This window comes from Dreissena polymorpha, chromosome 4, assembly GCF_020536995.1.
Source record: "Dreissena polymorpha isolate Duluth1 chromosome 4, UMN_Dpol_1.0, whole genome shotgun sequence".
In the NCBI taxonomy this organism is placed as follows: Eukaryota; Metazoa; Mollusca; class Bivalvia; order Myida; family Dreissenidae; genus Dreissena; species Dreissena polymorpha.
This window is the reverse complement of record NC_068358.1, coordinates 75,602,336-75,624,843: the sequence shown is the minus strand read 5'-3', so window position 1 is coordinate 75,624,843 and position 22,508 is coordinate 75,602,336. Positions and strand designations below refer to the sequence as shown.

The 22,508-nt window shown below is 35.8% G+C and overlaps 1 protein-coding gene across 1 annotated transcript; it reads left to right on the top strand.

The window, feature by feature from the left end:
• The first annotated feature begins 6 nt into the window (after nt 1-6).
• Nucleotides 7-20,960, top strand: LOC127876868 (snRNA-activating protein complex subunit 3-like). The gene is made up of 9 exons (XM_052422363.1): nt 7-202; nt 4,547-4,639; nt 5,732-5,828; nt 6,538-6,693; nt 9,079-9,219; nt 10,168-10,250; nt 11,881-12,045; nt 16,601-16,708; nt 17,014-20,960. Exons 1-9 carry the CDS (start codon nt 24-26, stop codon nt 17,159-17,161), a joined length of 1,170 nt encoding a protein of 389 aa, XP_052278323.1. The 5' UTR covers nt 7-23; the 3' UTR covers nt 17,162-20,960.
• Nucleotides 20,961-22,508: the final 1,548 nt, after the last annotated feature.

The following is a 22,508-nucleotide window of genomic DNA, read 5'->3' as shown; positions in this document are numbered from 1 at the left end:
CACTGCGGTGTAGGATTTTAAAGATGGCGAAACGATACGGCTTTGATATTTCGGAAACGATAAATATCCGCGAGTTTTTGTCAAAATGGGATAATGCTTTATATCTTAGTTGTGCACAGGAGCCAATTAAAAGCCCCGAGATGATTGCAAAGGCAATGAACATGAGCATAGAAAATGTCAAAGAGTTAGAGACCGTTTGCAGGTATAATGCAACATAATTTCGCGACGCAGTGTTTTATTGGGTTGCTAGTTTTCAGTTGTAATCAATGTTCATGCATCAATAAAATCATGCAATAACACGTTTAATAACTCTCAATGCTGTCCATATTGAAAATAAGCTTCTATTATTTTTAGTGATACATTTGATGCATTATTTCTACTACAGTTAAGTTACCATTACCGGATCATTACCCATAGCGGATCACTTTGATGTTCAAGACTGCGTATCGCGATAAATAGTTGACATTTTTAGATGATATGTTGCTAAAGCATCTTCAGGAACTGTTCTTTAAAACGCATTGATTGAGTCATAATCGGAACTACTCTTTGTCAAACATTTCAGTATGTTTTGCTGGCATGTATATACGACTTTGTTGCCTTCCGTCTCGTTTCCAAATTGAGGTTGAACATTTTTCACGGCCACATGCTATAACTCTGTTGGAAAGGAGAAAAGTTTACGCATTAATTTAAAGGCCATTAAGTAGTCTTTCTGCCTGCAAAATTCCATTTCAGTTTTGATTCGTGTTTAAGATTTTGCAACACCTTAAATGAAATTAAGAATTAGGGCAATAACGAATCAAGCGTGATAATATGCGTATTGATATAACATTATATTACAATATATGCAAATCTTGTTGATTCTTACAAAAAATGATCTCAGTCTTAATGTTTTATTTATGTTTTATGTTCAATATCTATGATAAGATATGATTCGAACAATTTACATGGTTAAAAGATGCCCATATCTTGTCGATCTTTTTAGGATTATCAACAGATAATTCACACGAGAACACCATGCGTAAAGTGAGGATACAAGATCACATAAAGAAAACAATTAATAGCAAAAAATTAATATAATTGATAACAGTTACTGGCAATGTCAATTGGTCATTGTAAACAACACATTTCATGTTTTGACAGTTCAAATAGCGTGTTAGATGCCCCCTGAGGGGTTTCAGTCACGTGATCCGTTATGGCTACAACTGATCCGTTAATGCATGAATTCTGCGGCGAAAAAAGGTATCACAAATACATTTTGCCTGCGTTTAAAAACAAGACTATTCGCTGAATCAGTAAGCAAAGGTAATATTTAATCAAACTGGTGTAAAAGAAAACTAAAAACATTTTTTGATTTTCACCAGAACAACTTTATTACGCTACTGATCCGGTAATGGTAACTTGACTGTACTTTTTTTTCAATTGTTTCAAATAATTCATCCAAAACTTTAAATCTTATGTTTTGGTGGGTGAAGTGTTTTACATCTTCCAAGCTTTTAGATCTTATATTTTATAATTGTGTGCTTATTTAGCCTCTATAATTCAAAGATAGTTATGTGGCTGCGGCATAGTGGATATGGTGTCCGCTTAGCGACTTGTAGGTCTCGGTATAGTCCATATAAACGTACTGCTCTTGGAGTCCATATGCACCCCTTCATAAACTCAAGCACAATCTGCGCACACATTTTGTGCGCATCACTAAATAGACATCGTTCGTTACCAATTTTTAAGGAAAGCAATTAATAAACTTCATAAACACATTAAGTTTACCGAAATGGCAGCCTACAGACGTTATCCATTGCATGCAACCTAAAAAACACATCGATATTTCAACACACTACTCTTGCTGTCATCTTCATTTTGAAATTTCAAACAGTGTAAATATTCGACGACTCAAAATATCATTATCGACTTAATGGGTACATCGCATATTACAATGTGGAAAATGGTGTAATGCGACCTAACCAATAGCGACTCGTTTTGTCGGCAACATTACAACAATTCCCAATATGGTCGATAGACTGTACGAAAGAATAATCAAGTAAGTAAAAAGCAATTATTAGTTGCTTTATTGTACCATTTGCATAAGTTTGAGCTTGAAAGAGGTAAACATTGAGAAGTTTTTGCAGTATCAGTGTTCCTAAGCCTTTGCAGTGGTGATGAAATTTTCCACCTTAGACGGCGCATTGCAACTCTCAGCAACCCTTTGGGTTATAAAGCTGAGAGTTGAATTATTGCAACTAGGTCTCTGTATTGATCCTTTAAATGTGGAAGCGTTCTTTAGATCATCCTTTAGAAACCAAATACTGGTCCAACCCAGGAAACAGATTGTTTTTATTATGTCTCAATTAAACTAAAGCTGTTGATTCTTGCATAACCAATAGGTTATCAAAATAATGTTATGTGTCAAATAATTTTTTATTGTCTGGATTATCAATATATAATGATGTAGAACTGAGGGACAGCATACATGTACATGAAGTTGTTTTGCAATTGAAATATTTCATACATATAGGTATCCCACAGGGTTTCTTTCGCAAACTTGTGTTGCCTACTTTAAATTCTGTCATCACAAAAAAACTAGCAATTTTAATTCATAAATCACAGTCATAAATGCATACACTATGCAAACAAAAATGTCATATAATCCTTTTTTATGCCCCCGGATCGAATGATCGGGAGTATATTGTTTTTGGCCTGTCTGTCTGTCTGTCATTCCATCATTCTGTCACCAAAACTTTAACCTTACATTAAAGTTTTGCAATAACTTTTGAAATATTGAACATAGCAACTTGATATTTGGCATGCATGTGTATCTCATGGAGCTGCACATTTTGAGTGGTGAAAGGTCAAGGTCATCCTTCAAGGTCAAAGGTCATCAAAAAAAAGTGGCGCATTAGGGGGCATTGTGTTTCTGACAAACACATATCTTGTTTAATTACATATTCCAATAACACATGGAACAAATATAGATATATCAGTAATCATACATGTATGAGCTTATTTATATGTCAGTCATTGTCTATCTAGGCTTAATTTACAGCTAGCAAAAGCATGTGAATAATGTTAATATATTCAGTAGATATATACAAACTTACATGGTAATGTATGGCGCTACAAAACACTTCACATAATTTATTTGAACGTAAAAGAATAGTAACACAATACATAATACTAAATCACTGTCATCTACGTACAAGAATTTTTACATACATGTGCTTGCAAAATGATAATGTATTTTGAAAAACTGTGAATTAATGAATTATGTATTATAAACCATTCAGTGCATGTATGAAAAACAAGTACACTACAGCATATTATGCATTTTGTTCAATACAATATGGTAAAATTGTATTACCTTTAAAATAATAAACAATGCTGCTTCTTAACCAACGTATTATCCATTTATTATTGAACAACAAGTAGCAGTCAAATTATGTATTTCACAATAAATAGGAAATCATATTAATGAATTAATTAAACAAGCTTGTTATTACTGTACACTGTTATACTAAAAATGATCACAATACAGTGGTCTAGGAAGTGCTTTTATATACTTGTCGCAAGTTTTTTATTACTAGTAAATATTTATTTGCAGGCACTGGTCGACATACAGACTAAACTTGCATGGAAGCAAATGTGTTTTGTCCTCATATCGTTAATTTAACAACCCGTTGACAATGTTTGAACATCTGATCTTTATAATTTCATAGGTGATTTTGTTTACAGAAAGACACATAGTTATCAGCTGTCTAAAAATCTTTGCAAGTTCACATGTGTTCCATCAAAGTTAACCAACAGAACCAATAAATAAGATCACCATGGCTATATCTTTATTCTTTCGAAACTTTTATAGTTAAGGAATCCCTCCTTTGTTGGTTTATGGAAACCAAATCGGTCGGTTTTTCTCAACAGTCCCAAAATGGCTTGTGTGATGCCCAGGAAAAGGGAAACATACAACAATCTTAAAATTTGATAAATGATCAATCTTAAAATTTGATAAATGATGCATGCGTTTTGTAAATGTCCTGTTTTTTGTTGATTTTGTACAATCTGGAAGATTTACAAAAGATTTTGGTATGAAAATCCAATGGTATTAGGTTTTATGGTTTTAGGCCTAAACTTTGTAGACCACAATTTTTTTTTTAAATAAGCGTTTATTGATTTATGAGGACATTGATAATTAACAATAAGGTATAGAATAAATCGAATCAAATAAAATTGAAAGAATTATCGATAAAGGAAAACTCATTTTTGACAGGTCATGTTTACCAAAACTGTCGTTGTTTGCAGTAAACCAGTCTATGGCTTATACCCACTAAGGAGTTGAAAAAGGAAACCGAAAGCATTATAAAGGGAGGCAAAAAAATATTTTAAACTTTAAAATACAAAAAATAAAACATTATGAAATCAAAATTAAAAAGATCTCTTATATCTGTGTCAGCGGGTCATCAAAACATGGACTTTATAAGTAACAATTTGAAAGCCAATTATGAAAAGAGTACTGTTAATTATATATTTGTCTTGTAAAAAATATGTCATTTTTTAGTTTAGATCAGCTAAATAAGCCCGGAACAACTGTTCAGAGCAGATGGGAAAGCCTTGTAGAGATACCTGATGATGTCAACTTGTTTTGCACCAGGTAGTATGCCAACTCTAAATTTTTAACCAGGTTTTCCGAAGGAAAAAACTGGTTATTAGATTGGCGAATGCGGGCGGGCTGGCTGGCTGGCGGGCTGGCTGGCTGGCGGGCTGGCGGAATAAGCTTGTCCGGGCCATAACTATGTCGTTCATTGTCAGATTTTAAAATCATTTGGCACATTTGTTCACCATCATTGGACGGTGTGTCGCGCGAAATAATTACGTCGATATCTCCAAGGTCAAGGTCACACTTTGAGTTCAAAGGTCAAAAATGGCCATAAATGAGCTTGTCCTGGCCATAACTATGTCATTCATTGTGAGATTTTAAAATCATTTGGCACATTTGTTCACCATCATGGGACGGTGTGTCCCACGAAAGAATCACGTCAATATCTCCAATGTCAAGGTCGCCACGATTAAAAATAGATTTAAAAAAAAAAAAAAAACTTACAAAGGGGGTTAATTTTTTTTGGTCATTTCAAAAGTTCAGTTTGAGTTTTCTCCCTTTATCAGATTTTTTTTTCACAATGAAAACCTGGTTTTGTGACAATTTTGTCCCTTGTTTGTCTTATTTCTTTGTTGAGACAGAAATTAATAATTGTTTATGTTAAGTTTTGTTGTATTAAGACTTATTTTCAATAATAGATTTTTCAGAAGCACTAATTTGTTGTGATTTCTGAATGGTAATATTCCATGAGTATGTGTCTAATATAAGAGTTGTTGATAGTGAGGTGATACTTCAATGGTCAATATCTTGTTTAGAAAAGATATATATTTTATTAACCTTATAATGTGGAAGAAAAGTATGATATATTTTGCATAAAGTGGATGATAAAACATAGCCTATCCATTACTGCAAGGTTGTACTTTTCAAAGTAGGTTTCCTAATATTATTATTACCCACAAATCATGTGTTGTGTTAAGATTAAGCCATTTAAAGTTTTCAATATTAGGCATCAAAAATACAGTTAAGTAAGAAAATAATTGAAATATTTAAAAACCAATGCTATTTTTTTATTTACCATTTTAATGAAATATGTTTGTTATTACTGCTGTTGTCATTGCTGTCTTTTTATATGTCTTCTGTTCTTAGATTTCAAGCTCAAGAATTAGAAAGGAGATCAAACAAAAATTACAACTTACAAGTCATGAGAAAATTCAAGTACAAAATGTATGATCAATATCCAACGGTGAGGATTTTTGTTTTTTAATTTATTTAAAGCATTACACTCATCATGCTCACCACTGATTATTATATCGTTAAATTGTTATTGACCACCTGTAGATAGTACTGTATAGATATTCTTAACCATCTGCAGATGGTACATGTACTGTACAGGTTCTCTTAACCACCTGTAGGTTTTGTTGTAGAATTATTGTAAACTGTAAGTGGATGACTGTTAAATTGTTGTTAACAACATGTTGGTAATACTACAAATGTATTAAAAACCATATGTACGTCATGTAGGTAATACTGAAAGGTTATTGTTAACCACAAGTTGGTAGTACTGTAAAGTTGTTGTTAACCACATGTAAGGTATGCTGTTAATTTGTTTTTATTCACATTTAGGTAATGCTATTAAGTTATTGTCAGTCATATTCAAGTAATCTGATAAAGTTATTGTTAACAAATGTAGGTAATGCTGTTAAGGAATTGTTACCCACCTGAGAGGTAATGCTGTAATGTTGTTGTTAACATCATGTAGGAAATGTTTATTTGTTGTTAACATCATGTAGACAATTCTGTAGAGTTGTTGTTAACAACCCGCAGGTACTGCTATAAAGTGATAACCCTGTGTAGTGAATGGTGTATTCATGCCTTTAATTATTTTGCATATATATCATTCATATACAATACTCTCTTAAAAATAAAAATTAACATGGTCTTATTATGAACAGACAAATCTATCCGGAATTATGCTAAACAGCGATCGTGACGTACCGGAGGAGTGTCAGGTGATCTACCCAGATGTTGTGATCACGGCACACATACATCGCGGTGTTAAGACTTTCATTAAGGAGCGGGAAGAAGAAGCACATGGCAAACTGGAGCAAGTAAGTTGCCTGCAGGAATATGTATTGTAGAGCAAATCTTGGTCTTTGATTTTCATTTTGAATTCTATTTTCTGATTATCGCCTTCTACCTGTGAACACATGATGTTGTAAGCTAGTTGTACATGTATATTTAAAAGTTAATGAGGTCTTTTCAGGGATATTGCTGCATTATGTGAGAGGCTGCAGCGTGTCCTGGAAATCTTTCCTCATTAAATTATTAGACTCACAAGAGTGACAACTCATCTTGAGCATGATTGAATTCTGAAATAAATTGACAAATTATCATAGACATATCAAGATGACATGTCATGTACATCAACTTTGTGGTCCGACTAAAGGTTCAAGGTCACAGTAGTCCCTTGAAGTTTGGACATATTCCTTTGTGTCTTACATATTTATTTTTTTTCATGATGTTTTTTTTTAATTATGTGTCGCGCCCATAAACCACCTTGCCGTGTTCAAATTTAAGGTGGCTTATCGCGTTTAAAGGTCAAGTCCTGTCCTGAATAGAACTTATTTATGCAAAGGAAAAATTGAGATAAATTTGGTCCAAAACTTTACTATCTTTGAAGAGCCTGTTGCAAGAAAGTTTCAATTCCTTGTGCAATGTCTCAGTTGAAATCTTTAATATATAGTGAACTGTGAACATGTGTGAACAATTTCTGTATTGAACTGACTTTTTGTAACTCATGAGGGACTTTAAAATAGCTAAGTATAAATATATATTTATGTTCAGAATTTATATTATTTTGCAAAAATGCCTTCAAACATCAAACAATGTGTCAAATCACGTTTACAAATTTTGATAAACGTTTAAACGAAATGAAATAAACGAAACGTTATCGTTTAAACAGTATCCCTGTGTCCCTTTTAAAAGCATCAGTGCCATCGCATTTCCAAACTGAAAGTAGTAATTATTTTCAGAAGTTATATCCAGTGCATATCCCATTTGCGCAATGACGTCATATTAAAACCAACTTTTCTTGTCGTTATCGAACCATTGGGTTACACTTTGTCTACTTACTGGTACATGCTGTTATATATTGTAACAAAGACCAATTGATATCCAACCCACATTTCTACAATAAGACTTAAACGATTCTAATATTGTTTGATGTTTTTCTTAACAAGATGTACATCAAAACAAGTATCTGTTAATTAAATTTGCTGCATCAAGAATGGACTCGCTGACGTGACTTGCGTATCCATCGTCCGTAAAGGTTTACTCAAAAGATTTGTAGAGGAACACCAGTTTGTCCACTGATGAAAAGTCTAGGGACGCCCTTAGCTTAGTAACGGTAGCTCCAGCCCCTGAGCTTAGTAAGGGTAGCTCCAGCAACGGAACCCTTAGCTTAGTAACGGTAGCTCCAGCAACGGAACCCTTAGCTTAGTAACGGTAGCTCCAGCAACAGAACCCTTAGCTTAGTAATGGTAGCTCCAGCAACGGAACTCTTAGCTTAGTAACGGTAGCTCCAGCAACGGAACCATTAGCTTAGTTATGGTAGCTCCAGCAACAGAACCCTTAGCTTAGTAACGGTAGCTCCAGCAACGGAAAACACTCGCTCCAATTGTACTGCAGTTTCTGGCACACAATTTTCATGAGGTTTGCCATGGTCCCCGCACTTTCCCCTTTGTACAACAACTCGGTTGCACACAAGTTACGTTTAAACTTTTCTTTTTCCCAAACTTCAAATTGAGTAAAAAAAGTTCCAATTAGGTGAATTTTTCCGCGACCTGTCTCGTTCGCCATATCTCTAAAAATGAATGCCAATGAAAAAAATGGCTGGAAAATTTCCTCGTGCACTTCTTGCCGACGAGCGTCGAATGTTCAAGATGATTTGGGGCATGCTCATGCAACGAATGGCAGGAAAACTTTTCTCGAGCACTTCGTGCCGACGCGCATCAAATATTCAAGACGTCTAGTCCGTATATGGTGTATTGTTATGTTTCGGTATTGTGAATAAGTGTCATCTGCCGCACTCGACACAAATACAAGTCTTTTTCAGCAGCTGTTAATAAGCTTTGCAACGTTGTAACATAATGAAATAAAATGGATTATGTTGATATTGACTGTCGTTTAAACGTTTAGTGTTTTTGAAAACGTTTGTGAGCAAAACACGAAAAAGCGACCATTTAAACATTTAAACGTGATACCCTTAGTGTCAAAAACAAAAATTTCTTTTACATGGGCATTGGTAGATTTCAGCGTATCAGTGCAAATGTTAATGATCAGTTGCATACTGCCATCCAATAATGTGGGGGTGAAACAAAATGTTTTTGTTCAGAAAACTATATCTTGTAATAATCTTCTTTAAATATTTAAAACACACTCTTTGCAACTTTGCTGTTATGATAATCATGGCACATTTACCTAATATTTGGCAGCTGTTGCTTACCAACACAATGCTGGTACTCGGCCGGCAGAAGCTGACAGATTTGCGTGATGTCATACGATGTGCCAACGACCTAGTCATAGCCGGAGATGCTAGCGAAAACCCAGATGTTGAAAGCCAGGAATATGCCAAGGTACAACAATCATGTATCCAACAAAGTTGTTTTTATACCCACTTCCATGAAGATGGCATAAATCTGATTTACTGTCCCTCTTTCTTTAAAACTGTGTGTAGTTTCCAAGCTAAGCCATGACTAAGCCGTAATATTAAAGGAGTTTTTTAATAACTTTGCATAAATAAAAACCATATTAAGATGACATGTCGGGTGAAACACCTTACCCCTGTTCCTGAGGTCAAGGTCACAGTCAAGGTCGAGTTTAAAGGTTAAATTAGGAGATTAAACTGATGTAAAATTACTGTCTTACCATCAATTTGCCATATATTGATGGCTTTTAAAATAGCATTTCCCAAATGCAATTCATCATATGTTGCACGTATAACTTTCTTATAGTTGAAATTTCAAATTAAAACAGCGTGTCCGCACTGTAATTTTGTCATTCATCATTCTATTTTAAAATAACTTGCTATTAATGACAACCTTAAGGTCAAAGGTCAAATTTTGCCATAAAACAGCTTGAACATACCTATCTGAGCCATAATTTTGCCATCAATTGATGAACTTAAAAAATAAGTGAAACACAAATGGAAGCAATGATTAGGCAACGTTTTGGATGTTAACTTGTCTTGGTACTTCAAAGGTCAAGGTCACGATTAGAGTTCAAAGATTAAATTTGGCCATGAAACAGCTTATCCAGACTGTACCTGTGTCATTCATCATTCTGTTCTAAAATAACTTGTCACTAATGACTACCATTGGGAGACGGCATTTCACATGTCAAACCTGTCTGTCAACTTCAGAGGTCAAGGTCACAGTTATTAGACAATTGTAAAAGCTTTTCTTACCTGTAACCTTTCGATTCTTCATGCAATTATAAGATAAGTTGAGATAAAAATTGAACCCTGTTAATACCATATTTATGCATGTTTTTTATTTTCACAATTTTCAGTTTTATTATTGCAGGACATATTCAAGTCTGGTCTGTTCTTCATTCACAACACTTTCTACAATGATTTAAGGGAGCAGGATTGCAGGGATTACAGTCAGTAAGTGGGACTAAAGCGGTATAGACAAGCTCTAAAGTGATACAAACGAAGCCGTAAGAAGTGTTGCTCTGAAAATATAATAATGTGGAAATACAAAACAAAAATATCAACCAATAGATGTGGAACTTTAACACCAATGCATTATTTAGTGAACTCTTTTTGGATTTGTACAAATGTCATGATTGTGTATTTATAAATCCAGTTGTTATTTTTTTTAATGTTTATTTGTTTCTTTTTTTCTGCAACATGTTATAATACTGACAAAAACAATTGCATTTATTCAAACTGTGTGAATTAACTCTTGAAATTTTATTCGGCTAAATGTTTGGCCTTTTGCAACATATGACTTGGTGGTAGTGCGATTTTTTAGTTTTTATACCAAAAATAGTGCAATAATTTAAATTTTTAAATCTTTTTGCTATGAGAACATACAAAGAAGTTAATCAAAGAAGTTTGGCTAAATTCTGTTGTTTATAACTTTTAAAAATCTTAAGTATCTGGCTCAAATAGAATAGTATATTGTCAGTTTTAACTGTTGCATGGGATTTATACAAACACATTTATGGAACACAGTGCATAGTATTTGCTGTATGAATACTTCATATGGAACACAGTGCATAGTATTTGCTGTATGAGTACTTCATATGGAACACAGTGCATAGTATTTGCTGTATGAATACTTCATATGGAACACAGTGCATAATATTTGCTGTATGAGTACTTCATATGGAACACAGTGCATAGTATTTGCTGTATGAGTACTTCATATGGAACACAGTGCATAGTATTTGCTGTATGAATACTTCATATGGAACACAGTGCATAGTATTTGCTGTATGAATACTTCATATGGAACACAGTGCATTGTATTTGCTGTATGAGTACTTCATATGGAACACAGTGCATAGTATTTGCTGTATGAATACTTCATATGGAACACAGTGCATAGTATTTGCTGTATGAGTACTTCATATGGAACACAGTGCATAGTATTTGCTGTATGAATACTTCATATGGAACACAGTGCATAGTATATGCTGTATGAGTACTTCATATGGAACACAGTGCATAGTATTTGCTGTATGAATACTTCATATGGAACACAGTGCATAGTATTTGCAGTATGAATACTTCATATGGAACACAGTGCATAGTATTTGCTGTATGAATACTTCATATGGAACACAGTGCATAGTATTTGCTGTATGAATACTTCATATGGAACACAGTGCATAGTATTTGCTGTATGAATACTTCATATGGAACACAGTGCATAGTATTTGCTGTATGAGTACTTCATATGGAACACAGTGCATAGTATTTGCTGTATGAATACTTCATTAATTGAGCCTGGTTCTGGGAAAACTGGGCTGTCTGCATGTGTGTAAAGTGTTATCCCGCATTATCTTGTGCTGTCTGCATGTGTGTAAAGTGTTATCCCGCATTATCTTGTGCTGTCTGCATGTGTGTAAAGTGTTATCCCGCATTATCTTGTGCTGTCTGCTTTTATGGAATTTTAAAAACAAAGATCAAATTAACACAGTATTTGTTCCTGATAAGCCTGTGCAGACAACATGATGTGTATTTTGTAAGCCCAGTTTTCCCAGAAAGAAATTCTATTGCACTTCAGAGTTATACGTGACTGGGGGGCGGGGCAGGGACGCAACATGGGTCCATACGAGGTGAAGAAGATGGAGGACGTTACATTCCTGGACCTGACATTGCAACTGGGGAGACCATACCTGTACCTGCACCAGGGCGACTGTGAACACATTATCATCTTCAGTGATATCAGGTATGGGGCGACTGTGAACACATCATCATCTTCAGTGATATCAGGTAGGGAATGACTGTGAACACATCATCATCTTCAGTGATATCTGGTAAGGGGTGACTGTGAACACATCATCATCTTCAGTGGTATCCGGTAAGGGGTGACTGTGAGAACATCATCATCTTCAGTGATATCAGGTAGGGAATGACTGTGAACACATCATCATCTTCAGTCATATCAGGTAGGGGTGACTGTGAACACATCATCATCTTCAGTCATATCAGGTAGGGGGTGACTGTGAACACATCATCATCTTCAGTCATATCATGTAGGGGGTGACTGTGAACACATCATCATCTTCAGTCATATCATGTAGGGGGTGACTGTGAACACATCATCATCTTCAGTCATATCAGGTAGGGGGTGACTGTGAACACATCATCATCTTCAGTCATATCATGTAGGGGGTGACTGTGAACACATCATCATCTGCAGTGATATCAGGAAGGGGGCCTAGTGCATTTCTCCCAATCCCATTGTTGTATATACACTATAAAATATAATTATAGTCCTGTCACGATTATGAACTTAAGTGGGATTGGTGATAATCTGTGCAAGCTTCCCATTTTTCTCACTCGGGAGAGCACTTGCCTTGTAATTGAGCACACTTTTCACCACTCATTATCTTATGGAACAGTAGTTTTATCAAATGATCAAAAAGTACAAAGGATAAGCCCAGGGCATATAATATTGCATTTAAAATAGTTGACAAAGTTGATATTGAAGAATTAATTTACAGACAACTTGAGGAATGGGAGGCCTTAAGCATTGCACTTGTCTATCCGTTGGTATGGCCCCAAGCCTGTGTTTTGATCTCTTGTTCAACTACTTGGTGTTTTAAAACTACTTGGTGGATCTTGCTCAAACTTTTACATTACGGTAAAATTTACTTAATGTAGAGATGATGCTGAAGAAATGATTTTGGGCATAATTTCAGTGATTTCAACATAGAATATACATGTATAGTCGCCTGAAGCTTGTGATTTCAGCTACTCTTTAATCAATGGTGGATCTGGGTGGACCTATACTTGAATGACCTTCATTTGTAGATGATTGTAAGGACAGGAATATGTGTGACAATTTTTGGCATAAATATGGCCCTTTCATTGTCTGTTTTTACCACTATAGAATATATTACAGTCCCCTAAATGTGCTGTTTTTATGTCCCCCACTATAGTAGTGGGGGACATATTGTTTTTGCCCTGTCTGTCTGTTGGTCTGTCTGTTGGTCTGTTTGCGCCAACTTAAACATTTTGCAATAATTTTTGCTATATTGAAGATAGCAACTTCATATTTGGCATGCATGTGTATCTCATGAAGCTGCACATTTTGAGTGGTGAAAGGTCAAGGTCATCCTTCAAGGTCAGAGGTCAAATATATGTGGCCAAAATCGCTCATTTTATGAATACTTTTGCAATATTGAAGATAGCAACTTGATATTTGGCAAGCATGTGTATCTCATGGAGCTGCACATTTTGAGTGGTGAAAGGTCAAGGTCAAGGTCATCCTTCAAGGTCAGAGGTCAAATATATGTGGCCCAAATCGCTTATTTTATGAATACTTTTGCAATATTGAAGATAGCAACTTGATATTTGGCGTGCATGTGTATCTCATGGAGCTGCACATTTTGAGTGGTGAAAGGTCAAGGTCATCCTTCACAAGGTCAAGGTCATCCTACAAGGTCAAACATCATATAGGGGGACATTGTGTTTCACAAACACATCTTGTTATTGTTTGACTATTGGGTGAATATTGCTCAAACTTTCACATCTAATGTGTAGATGATTGTTAAGAAAGGAATTTTGGCTGCGACAAGTTTTGTCAGAATTATGCTGCTTTGTGTTTCAACTCCCCTTTAAATTTTATTGGATCTTGCTAAAACTTTAACAGTTGAATGATGTAAATCGTGTAAATGATTGTAAGGAAAAGAATTCTGGCTGCTCTGAGATTTGGCAGAATTATTTTTTTTTCCATTGTAGAATATATTAGTTTCAAATGTGTGTGGTTCAGTCCTATTACTGCTTGGCAGACGTTGCTTAAATTTTCACAGCTGCATGTGTAGTTGATAGTTACCAGTTTTGGCCCTTTTTAGCTCACCTGATTGCTCAGGTGAGCTTTTGTGACCGGTCTTTGTCCTTCGTATGTCCGTCCGTCCGTAAACATTTGCTCGTAAACACTCTATAGGCCACATTTCTTGTCCCATCTTCATGAAACTTGGTCAGAAGCTTTGTCCCAATGAAATCTCGGCTGAGTTCGAAACTGGGTTGTGCCGGGTCGAAAACTAGGTCACTAGGTAAAAAAAAAGAAAAACCTTGTAAACACCGTAGAAGTCACATTTCATGCTCATTCTTCATGTAACTATGTCAATATCTTGGTTGAGTTCAAAAGTGGTTCCAATCTGTCGAAAAACATGGCCGCCAGTGGGCGGGGCAGTTTTCCTTATTTGGCTATAGAGAAACCTTGTAAACACTCTAGAAGTCACAATTTTTGCCCAATCATCATGAATTTGGTCAAAACATTGGTTCAATTTATGTCTCGGACGAGTTCGAAAATGGTCAAGATTGGTGAAAAAACCTGGCCGCCAGTGGGCGGGGCATTTTTCTCTATATGTATATAGTGGCAGTTTTCCCTTTTTGGCTATAGAGAAACCTTGTAAACACTCTAGAAGTCACAATTTTTGCCCAATCGTCATGAAAGGTGCTCAAAACATTGGTTTTATTGATATCTCGGACGAGTTTGAAAATGGTCGGGATCGGTGAAAAAACCTGGCCGCCAGTGGGCGGGGCATTTTTCTCTATATGTATATAGTGGCAGTTTTCCCTTTTTGGCTATAGAGAAACCTTGTAAACACTCTAGAAGTCACAATTTTTGCCCAATCATCATGAAAGGTGCTCAAAACATTGGTTTTATTGATATCTCGGACGAGTTTGAAAATGGTCGGGATCGGTGAAAAAACATGGCCGCCAGTGGGCGGGGCATTTTTGTCTATAACACAGTAAGTCACATTTTTGGCCCAATTTTCATGAAATTTGATCAGAACATTTGTTTCCTTGACACTAGAGTTGAGTTCAAAAACGGTTCCGGTCAGTTGAATAACATGGCTGCTGGGAGGAGGGCAGTTTTCTCATTATGCCCTCCCCCTTTCGAAGAAGAGGGGTTATATTGTTTTGCTCATGTCGGTACGTCCGTCCACTAGATGGTTTCAGGATGATAAATCAAGAGCGCGTATGCCAAGGATCATGAAACTTCATAGGTACATTGATCATGACTCGCAGATGACCCCTATTGATTTTCAGGTCACTAGGTCAAAGGTCAAGGTCACGATGACCCAAAGCAGTAAAATGGTTTCTGGATGATAACTCAAGAACGTTTATGCCTAGGATCATTAAACTTCATAGATACATTGATCATGACTCGCAGATATCCCCTATTGAATTTCAGGTCACTAGGTCAAAGGTCAAGGTCACGATGACCCGAAATAGTAAAATGGTTTCCGGATGATAACTCAAGAACGCTAAGGCCTAGGATCATGAAACTTCATAGGTACATTGATCATGACTCGCAGATGACCTCTATAGATTTTCAGGTCACTAGGTCAAAGGTCCAGGTCACGGTGACCCGAAAAAGTAAAATGATTCCAGATGATAACTCAAGAACGCTTATGTCTAGGATCATGAAACTTCAGAGGTACATTGATCATGACTCGAAGATGACCCTTATTGATTTTCAGGTCACTAGGTCAAAGGTCAAGGTCACGGTGACCTGAAATAGTAAAATGGTTTCTGGATGATAACTCAAGAACGCTTATGCCTAGGTTCATGAAACTTCATAGGTATATTGATCATGACTCGCAGATGACCCCTATTGATTATCAGGTCACTAGGTCAAAGGTCAAGGTCACAGTGCCAAAAAACGTATTCACACAATGGCTGTCAAGGTCACAGTGAATCAACTTAGAAAAATGTTTTCCGGATGATAACTCAAGAATGCTTACGCCTAGGATCATGAAACTTCATAGGTACATTGATCATGACTCGCAGATGAAATAATGATGAAACTTGACCAGGATGTTTGTCTTGACAATATCTAGGTCAAGTTTGACATTTGGTAAAGATTGAATGAACCGACTCCTCTCAGGTGAGCGAACTAGAGCCATCTTGGCCCTCTTGTTTCTTTTTCTTTGCTATTGAATATATGGTGGATTTGTCTGTGTACAATGTGCATTTTGTGGGCATCACTGTGTGTGACCTATTTCTAATTTAAACTAAGAAACATTACATGAAAAGAATTCAGCGTTAAAGTGAATGATTGGGAAAAATTAAGGTGATGTTCATGAACCTTGAATATCCATCATTTATCATTCCCAAAAACGTATTTCTACAAAACACTAATCATACTTGCTGCAGTGGTGCAAATCTTCTCTGTTACTGATTCTATATGCAAGAAAACCCCAGTCCACTGTATATGTGATTAAGTCATTTTGTTGAGAGTGTACACCACTGTAGTTGTCTTTCAGATTGCTGACCAAGGAACATTCTCAAGATGTGAGGGAATACCCTTACCTCCTGAACAAATGTCGCCGTGCAAGAACTCTCTGTAGAGTATGTAGCAAACAGGCAGCCAGGTACGATTGCTTATGTTTAAACAATTGTAGTTTGAATGTTATTTAAAAATGAGGAGAGTGTGATCTGTGTCTAGAATTAAAAAAGGTATTTGTTTGTGATACAGATGTGTAAGGTCATTCATCTTTTTTCTGCTCACAGAAATTAAAATAAATATACACTCAAGACATTATAAATTGTCTGCATCAAAGATGAAAATAATGCAAAGTTTTGTTTCACCAGGAATACATAAAGGCTTTTGCCTTTATTGAAAGAACCATCAAGGCCCTTATGTGCATGAACAGCTTTTGTTGTTAAATACTTTTAGGTGGATTACATATGGCAGCGAATTTGCACCAGAGAATCCATGTTTCTTTTGTGACGTTTGTTTTCGAGCCTTGCATTATGATGAGAACAACAAAAAGGTCAGCAGATTTGAGGCATACAGATTCTTTGACCACCATGCTGTCGTTTGAAAGCAAAAGCGTGATGGTATTAGAAGAAGTACGAAAACACTCATACAAATGATGGAGAAAAATGCCATTAGAACGTTGTGCATCTAGGTCTGTGAAGGAGATTACATTACTCTTTTCAAGCGCCTTTATGTGTCATGTATTGTGAGTATGTTCACAAGAGTTATGTGCAGCTTGTTGTTTTGGTTCACATATTATGTGTAAACTTAGAAATACTAGGTTTATCTCATGCATGTATGTGTATGATTTGTTTGGCATCAACATAAAAAGTAGCAGTAGGCCTACTTAATGAAGTCATGATTGAAATAAATCGAATGTTGTTTTATAGATATTTTTAAGGTTTCTGGTTCCATTTCCATGTCCATTACTCAGAGGGGGTAATTACGTGATAGTCAAGATGGCGATGTTCATGCCGAGGCAGGTATTTTTGGCTGTTTTATACCATTTATTACTTGTATTTATAATTTAAATGCCGCTCACTTTCTAGTTATATCAGCAAGACAGTTACTAGCGTTTATTTCGTGTTGATTATCACTCTTTATCTCGAATTTACTTGCTGTGAAATTTTTAGCGGGATGACCTTATTTAAGCTCTACTAAGAAAATTTGCAGAGAGTAAAGTCGAGATCTAAAGCGAATTTTAATAAGAAATAAACGCTAATCACATGTTTACTGATATGGCTGGAAAGTGAGCATCATCTAACAATTAAATAAAAGTATTAAAGGGTATCAAATGGCGAAAAATAACTGTCTGGGCATGGACACGTGATTACCCCCTCTGTTACTTTTTGTAAAATGTATGCTTATTGTGCAGGCCAAAAATTGTCATACAAAGATTAACCCTATGTTGGCACTATTCAAATGATGATAAATCTTTATTATGCCCCCTTTGAAGAAGAGGGGTTATATTGTTTTGCACATGTTGGTCTGTCCGTCGGTCCGTCAACCGAATGGTTTTCGGATGATAACTCAAGAAGGCTTACGCCTAGGATCATGAAACTTCATAGGTACATTGATCATGACTCGCAGATGAACCCTATTGATTTTCAGGTCACTAGGTCAAAGGTCAAGGTCACAGTGACTAGAACCAGTACAAATGGTTTCCGGACGATAACTCAAGAATGCTAACGCCTAGGATCATGAAACTTCATAGGTACATTGATCATGACTTGCAGATGACCCCTATTGATTTTCAGGTCACTAGGTCAAGGTCACGGTGACTCAACACAGAAAAATGGTTTCCGGATGATAACTCAAGAACGCTTACGCCTAGGATTATAAACTACATAGGTACATGGATCATGACTCGCAGATGACCCCTATTGATTTCAGGTCACTAGGTCAAAGGTCAAGGTCACGGTGACTCGAACCAGTAAAATGGTTTCCGGATAACTCAAGAACGCTTATGCCTAGGATCATGAAACTTCATAGGTACATTGATCATGACTCGCAGATGACCCCTATTGATTTTCAGGTCACTTGGTCAAAGGTCAAGGTCACGGTGACTCGAACCAGTAAAATGGTTTCTGGATGATAACTCAAGAACGCTTAGGCCTAGGATCATGAAACTTCATAGGTACATTGATCATGACTCACAGATGACCCCTATTGATTTTCAGGTCACTAGGGCAAGGTCACGGTGACTCGAACCAGTAAAATGGTTTCCGGATGATAAATCAAGAACGCTTACGCCTAGGATCATGAAACTTCATAGGTACATTTATCATGACTCGCAGATGACCCCCTATAGATTTTCAGGTCACTAGGTCAGGTGACTTGACACAGTTAAATGGTTTCCGGATGATAACTCAGAAAGCTTATGCCTAGGATCATGAAACTTCATAGGTACATGGATCATGACTCGCAGATGACACCTATTGATTTTCAGGTTACTAGGTCAAAGGTCAAGGTAACGGTGACTCGACACAGTAAAATGGTTTCCGGATGATAACTCAAGAAAGCTTACACCTAGGATCATGAAACTTCATAGGTACATTGATCATGACTGGCAGATGACCCCAATTGATTTTCAGGTCACAAGGTCAATGTCACAGTGACAAAAAACGTATTCACACAATGGCTGCCACTACAACTGACTGCCCATATGGGGGGCATGCATGTTTTACAAACAGCACTTGTTTAAGATACTCATATATTTTACCAGGTTTTTAACCAGGTTTTCCGAAGGAAAAAACTGGTTATTAGATTGGCGAATGCGGGCTGGCTGGCTGGCGGGCAGGCGGGCAAACAAGCTTGTCCAGGCCATAATTATGTTGTTAATTGTCAGATTTTAAAATCATTTGGCACATTTGTTCACCATCATTGGACGGTGTGTCGCGCAAAAGAATAACGTCGATATCTCCGAGGTCAAGTTCACACTTTGAGTTCAATGGTCAAAAATGTCCATAAATGAGCTTGTGTTATGTAATAATGTAGATATCTCCAAGGTCAACGTCGCCACGACTAAAAATAGATTGTTTCAGAAACAAGGGGGGTAACTGTGATGAACAATCAGTTGCAATGCACATTTTGAGTTGGAGTTGTCTTCCTTTATCAGACATTTTTTTATTTTATTGAAAACCTGGTTTTGTGACAATTTTGTCCCTTGTTTAAAGTTTTAAATTCCATGTTATCCTACACTTTTTCAATGTTAAGTATTCACATTTACTTTGATTGTTTCTTCTGATATGGAGTTGTGCTGTGAGATTTTTATAATTGTTCTTAAAAATTAAGAAATAATTTCTGTAGCATTACTTCGATTGTAGCCTTTTACTCTGAAACAACAAGGCCTAAAGGTTTAATATTTGGCATGTTGTTTTTTGCCACTTTTCTTCAAATAATGGCCTTAGGATCAAAACTGGCCGTGCCCAAGGGTAAATGTTTTTATGGTTAAAAATTGCTAAAAATTAAAGGGACTTGTTTACAGATTTTGGCATGTTTCAAAGTTTGCCATTTAATCTTTTAAATTGATAAATGCTAACAATGGAATAAAAGAGCACCAGCATTAAATAGAAGAAAAGTAAAGAAAAAAAAAAGTATTCCACACCTGGACTGGAACCACTGAACCTTGATGTAAAAGTCTAGCGCTTAGACCACTCCGCAATCCATGATAATACTGGGTTTATTCACAGAGGTATGCGGTACTTGATATTATTCAATCACAGTAATGTTACAAATACAAATTTTTTAACACAGCTCCAAATTATTCCATCTTTTTGTGTTTGAAACGCTTTATAATTTTCAGATTTTTAAATCATCAAAAGATGCATATAATTGATATTTTAGAGCATAGTAAATGATCAGTATTACTATTTCCTTGTAAAAAAATAATTTCAAAGAACATTTGCAAATCTGAAACATTTATTTGTCAATTTTGTCAATTTATTAATACGAGAACAGGTCCCTTTAACACATGTGACGTCAGGTGTGTTGGTCACTACTTTGACAAGCCTGAACATGATTGTTGTACAGGAACTGTCGATAATAATGACAAGCCTGAACATGATTGTTGTACAGGAACTGTCGATAATGAAAGCCATGTTCTGGGAAAACTGGGCTTAATGCATGTGCGTAAAATGTCCCAGATTAGCCCGTGCAGTCTGCACATGCTAATCAGGGACAAAACTTTCCACTTTTATGAATTATTTTCATTTAAAATAAGACTTTTCTATAATCTTAAATCCAGTTCAGGCAAACAGTGTCCATTTTTTCCAGAAAGAACATCATGCGCAAAGCAAGATCTGTTGTGAATGATTGTAAAACTGAAGCTTTTACTTCAGCATATTAAAAAAGTCTGAACATCACATTTTGAGTTATGTCATTTAATTGTAATGAACAATGAGACACCCCTACTGAGTTTGTATAACAGTAGACGAGAATTACCCAATTATATTTCATACAATTGAGTACCAAGTTATTTAAATGTCTCAAAATTTTAAAGCGTAATTACAAGAGGTGAACATTTGCTGCCCCAAGGAAATAAACTGGCCTGAACAGGTAGTGTTTACAAGGTTTCACACAAGAAAACTGACCCTATCCCTTGCAGCAATGTTTTTAGATAAACTTAGATTGGCGAGTCCAGAATGACACTGTCTGTGAGTTCAAATTGCTTTAAGCAAACAAGCATTATATTCTAAGGCACATTTCCCTGCTTATGACGACCATATTTTCAATGGTCTTGAACCATATGTCCCAAAGAAATCATTAAAACATATATTCTGAGCAAGTTTCATGAACATATCAGAAATAAATGTGACTAAAAGAGTGTTCACATGCTTTTTCTTTACTTGAGCTTGTTACCTTGTTTTTTATTCCATGTCGCCCAGTTTCGATTTTGGCTTAAATATCATTGGGGAAAATGTTCTTAAGAATTTTCTTGACAATTGGTTAATAAATGTGTCCTTTTGATTGTTCACAAGCTTTTCCTTTTATTTGATCTAGTTTTTTAGCCCACATGAAACGGTTTCAAGTTAGGCCAAGATAACATATAAACGAATGTTCTGAACAAGTTTCATGAAGATTGTGTTATAAATGTGGCCTCTGGAGGTAAATGTTGACAACTGAGGAGGCAGGACGCACAATGGACAAATGGCGATCACAAAAGCTCACTATGTGCATGTCGTGCTTAGCTAACAAAAAGATTATCTTCTAAGCGTAAATGGGGTAATAACAACAGGTAAGGTCAGTGGTACACAACCATGCAAGATTATTTTCAAGTTACCAATTCCCGGACTTGATTGTTTTTTTTATAGATAAACAAAAAGTACTAAAATATTCATGAGATTGTAGCATGTCTTTATGATAATATCATTCAGTATTTACTTCTTTAATGAAAGGCTTCAGAACATTTTCATGAAGAACATCTTCAGAATAATTTGATTAATGATTAATATCATTTATAACACTTAAATTCAAGTAATTTACACAGTTGAGTCTAGAATGGTTACATGATTTTATCCTATTACCAGATGAAAATCGATAGCATTACAACGATCGTATAAACTTTAGCTTTATACTATCGCTATTTTTAGATCAGATTTGGGTTTTTCCAAAAATTGGATAATATGTTTTTGTCAACTACGGAAAGATAAAATCGACAAAAAATGCGACATTTTACAATTATTAATGGAAAAAGGGAGGAAATAATAGGATAAATAGAATATTACGCGAGTTTTGGATAAAGATCAAGTTTATCATTCTCGGCTCGAACCATGGTAGTGCCCGGCAAGCCTCGCGCCAACATGGTTCTAAGCCTTGCATGATAAACTTGATCTTTATCAAAAACTCACATAATATTCTATATTTTCACTTTACCTGATGAACTTGGTTGTGGACGCATGTGATCTAGACTC

What these genes read in the sequence shown, in the direction of transcription:
- LOC127876868 (XM_052422363.1), top strand. Translation starts at nt 24, where the DNA reads ATGGCGAAACGATACGGCTTTGATATTTCGGAAACGATAAATATCCGC. An exon ending in GATTGCAGGGATTACAGTCA is followed by an intron (nt 10,251 to 11,880) that starts GTAAGTGGGACT and finishes ATTGCACTTCAG; the next exon opens with AGTTATACGTGACTGGGGGG. An exon ending in ATCATCTTCAGTGATATCAG is followed by an intron (nt 12,046 to 16,600) that starts GTATGGGGCGAC and finishes GTTGTCTTTCAG; the next exon opens with ATTGCTGACCAAGGAACATT.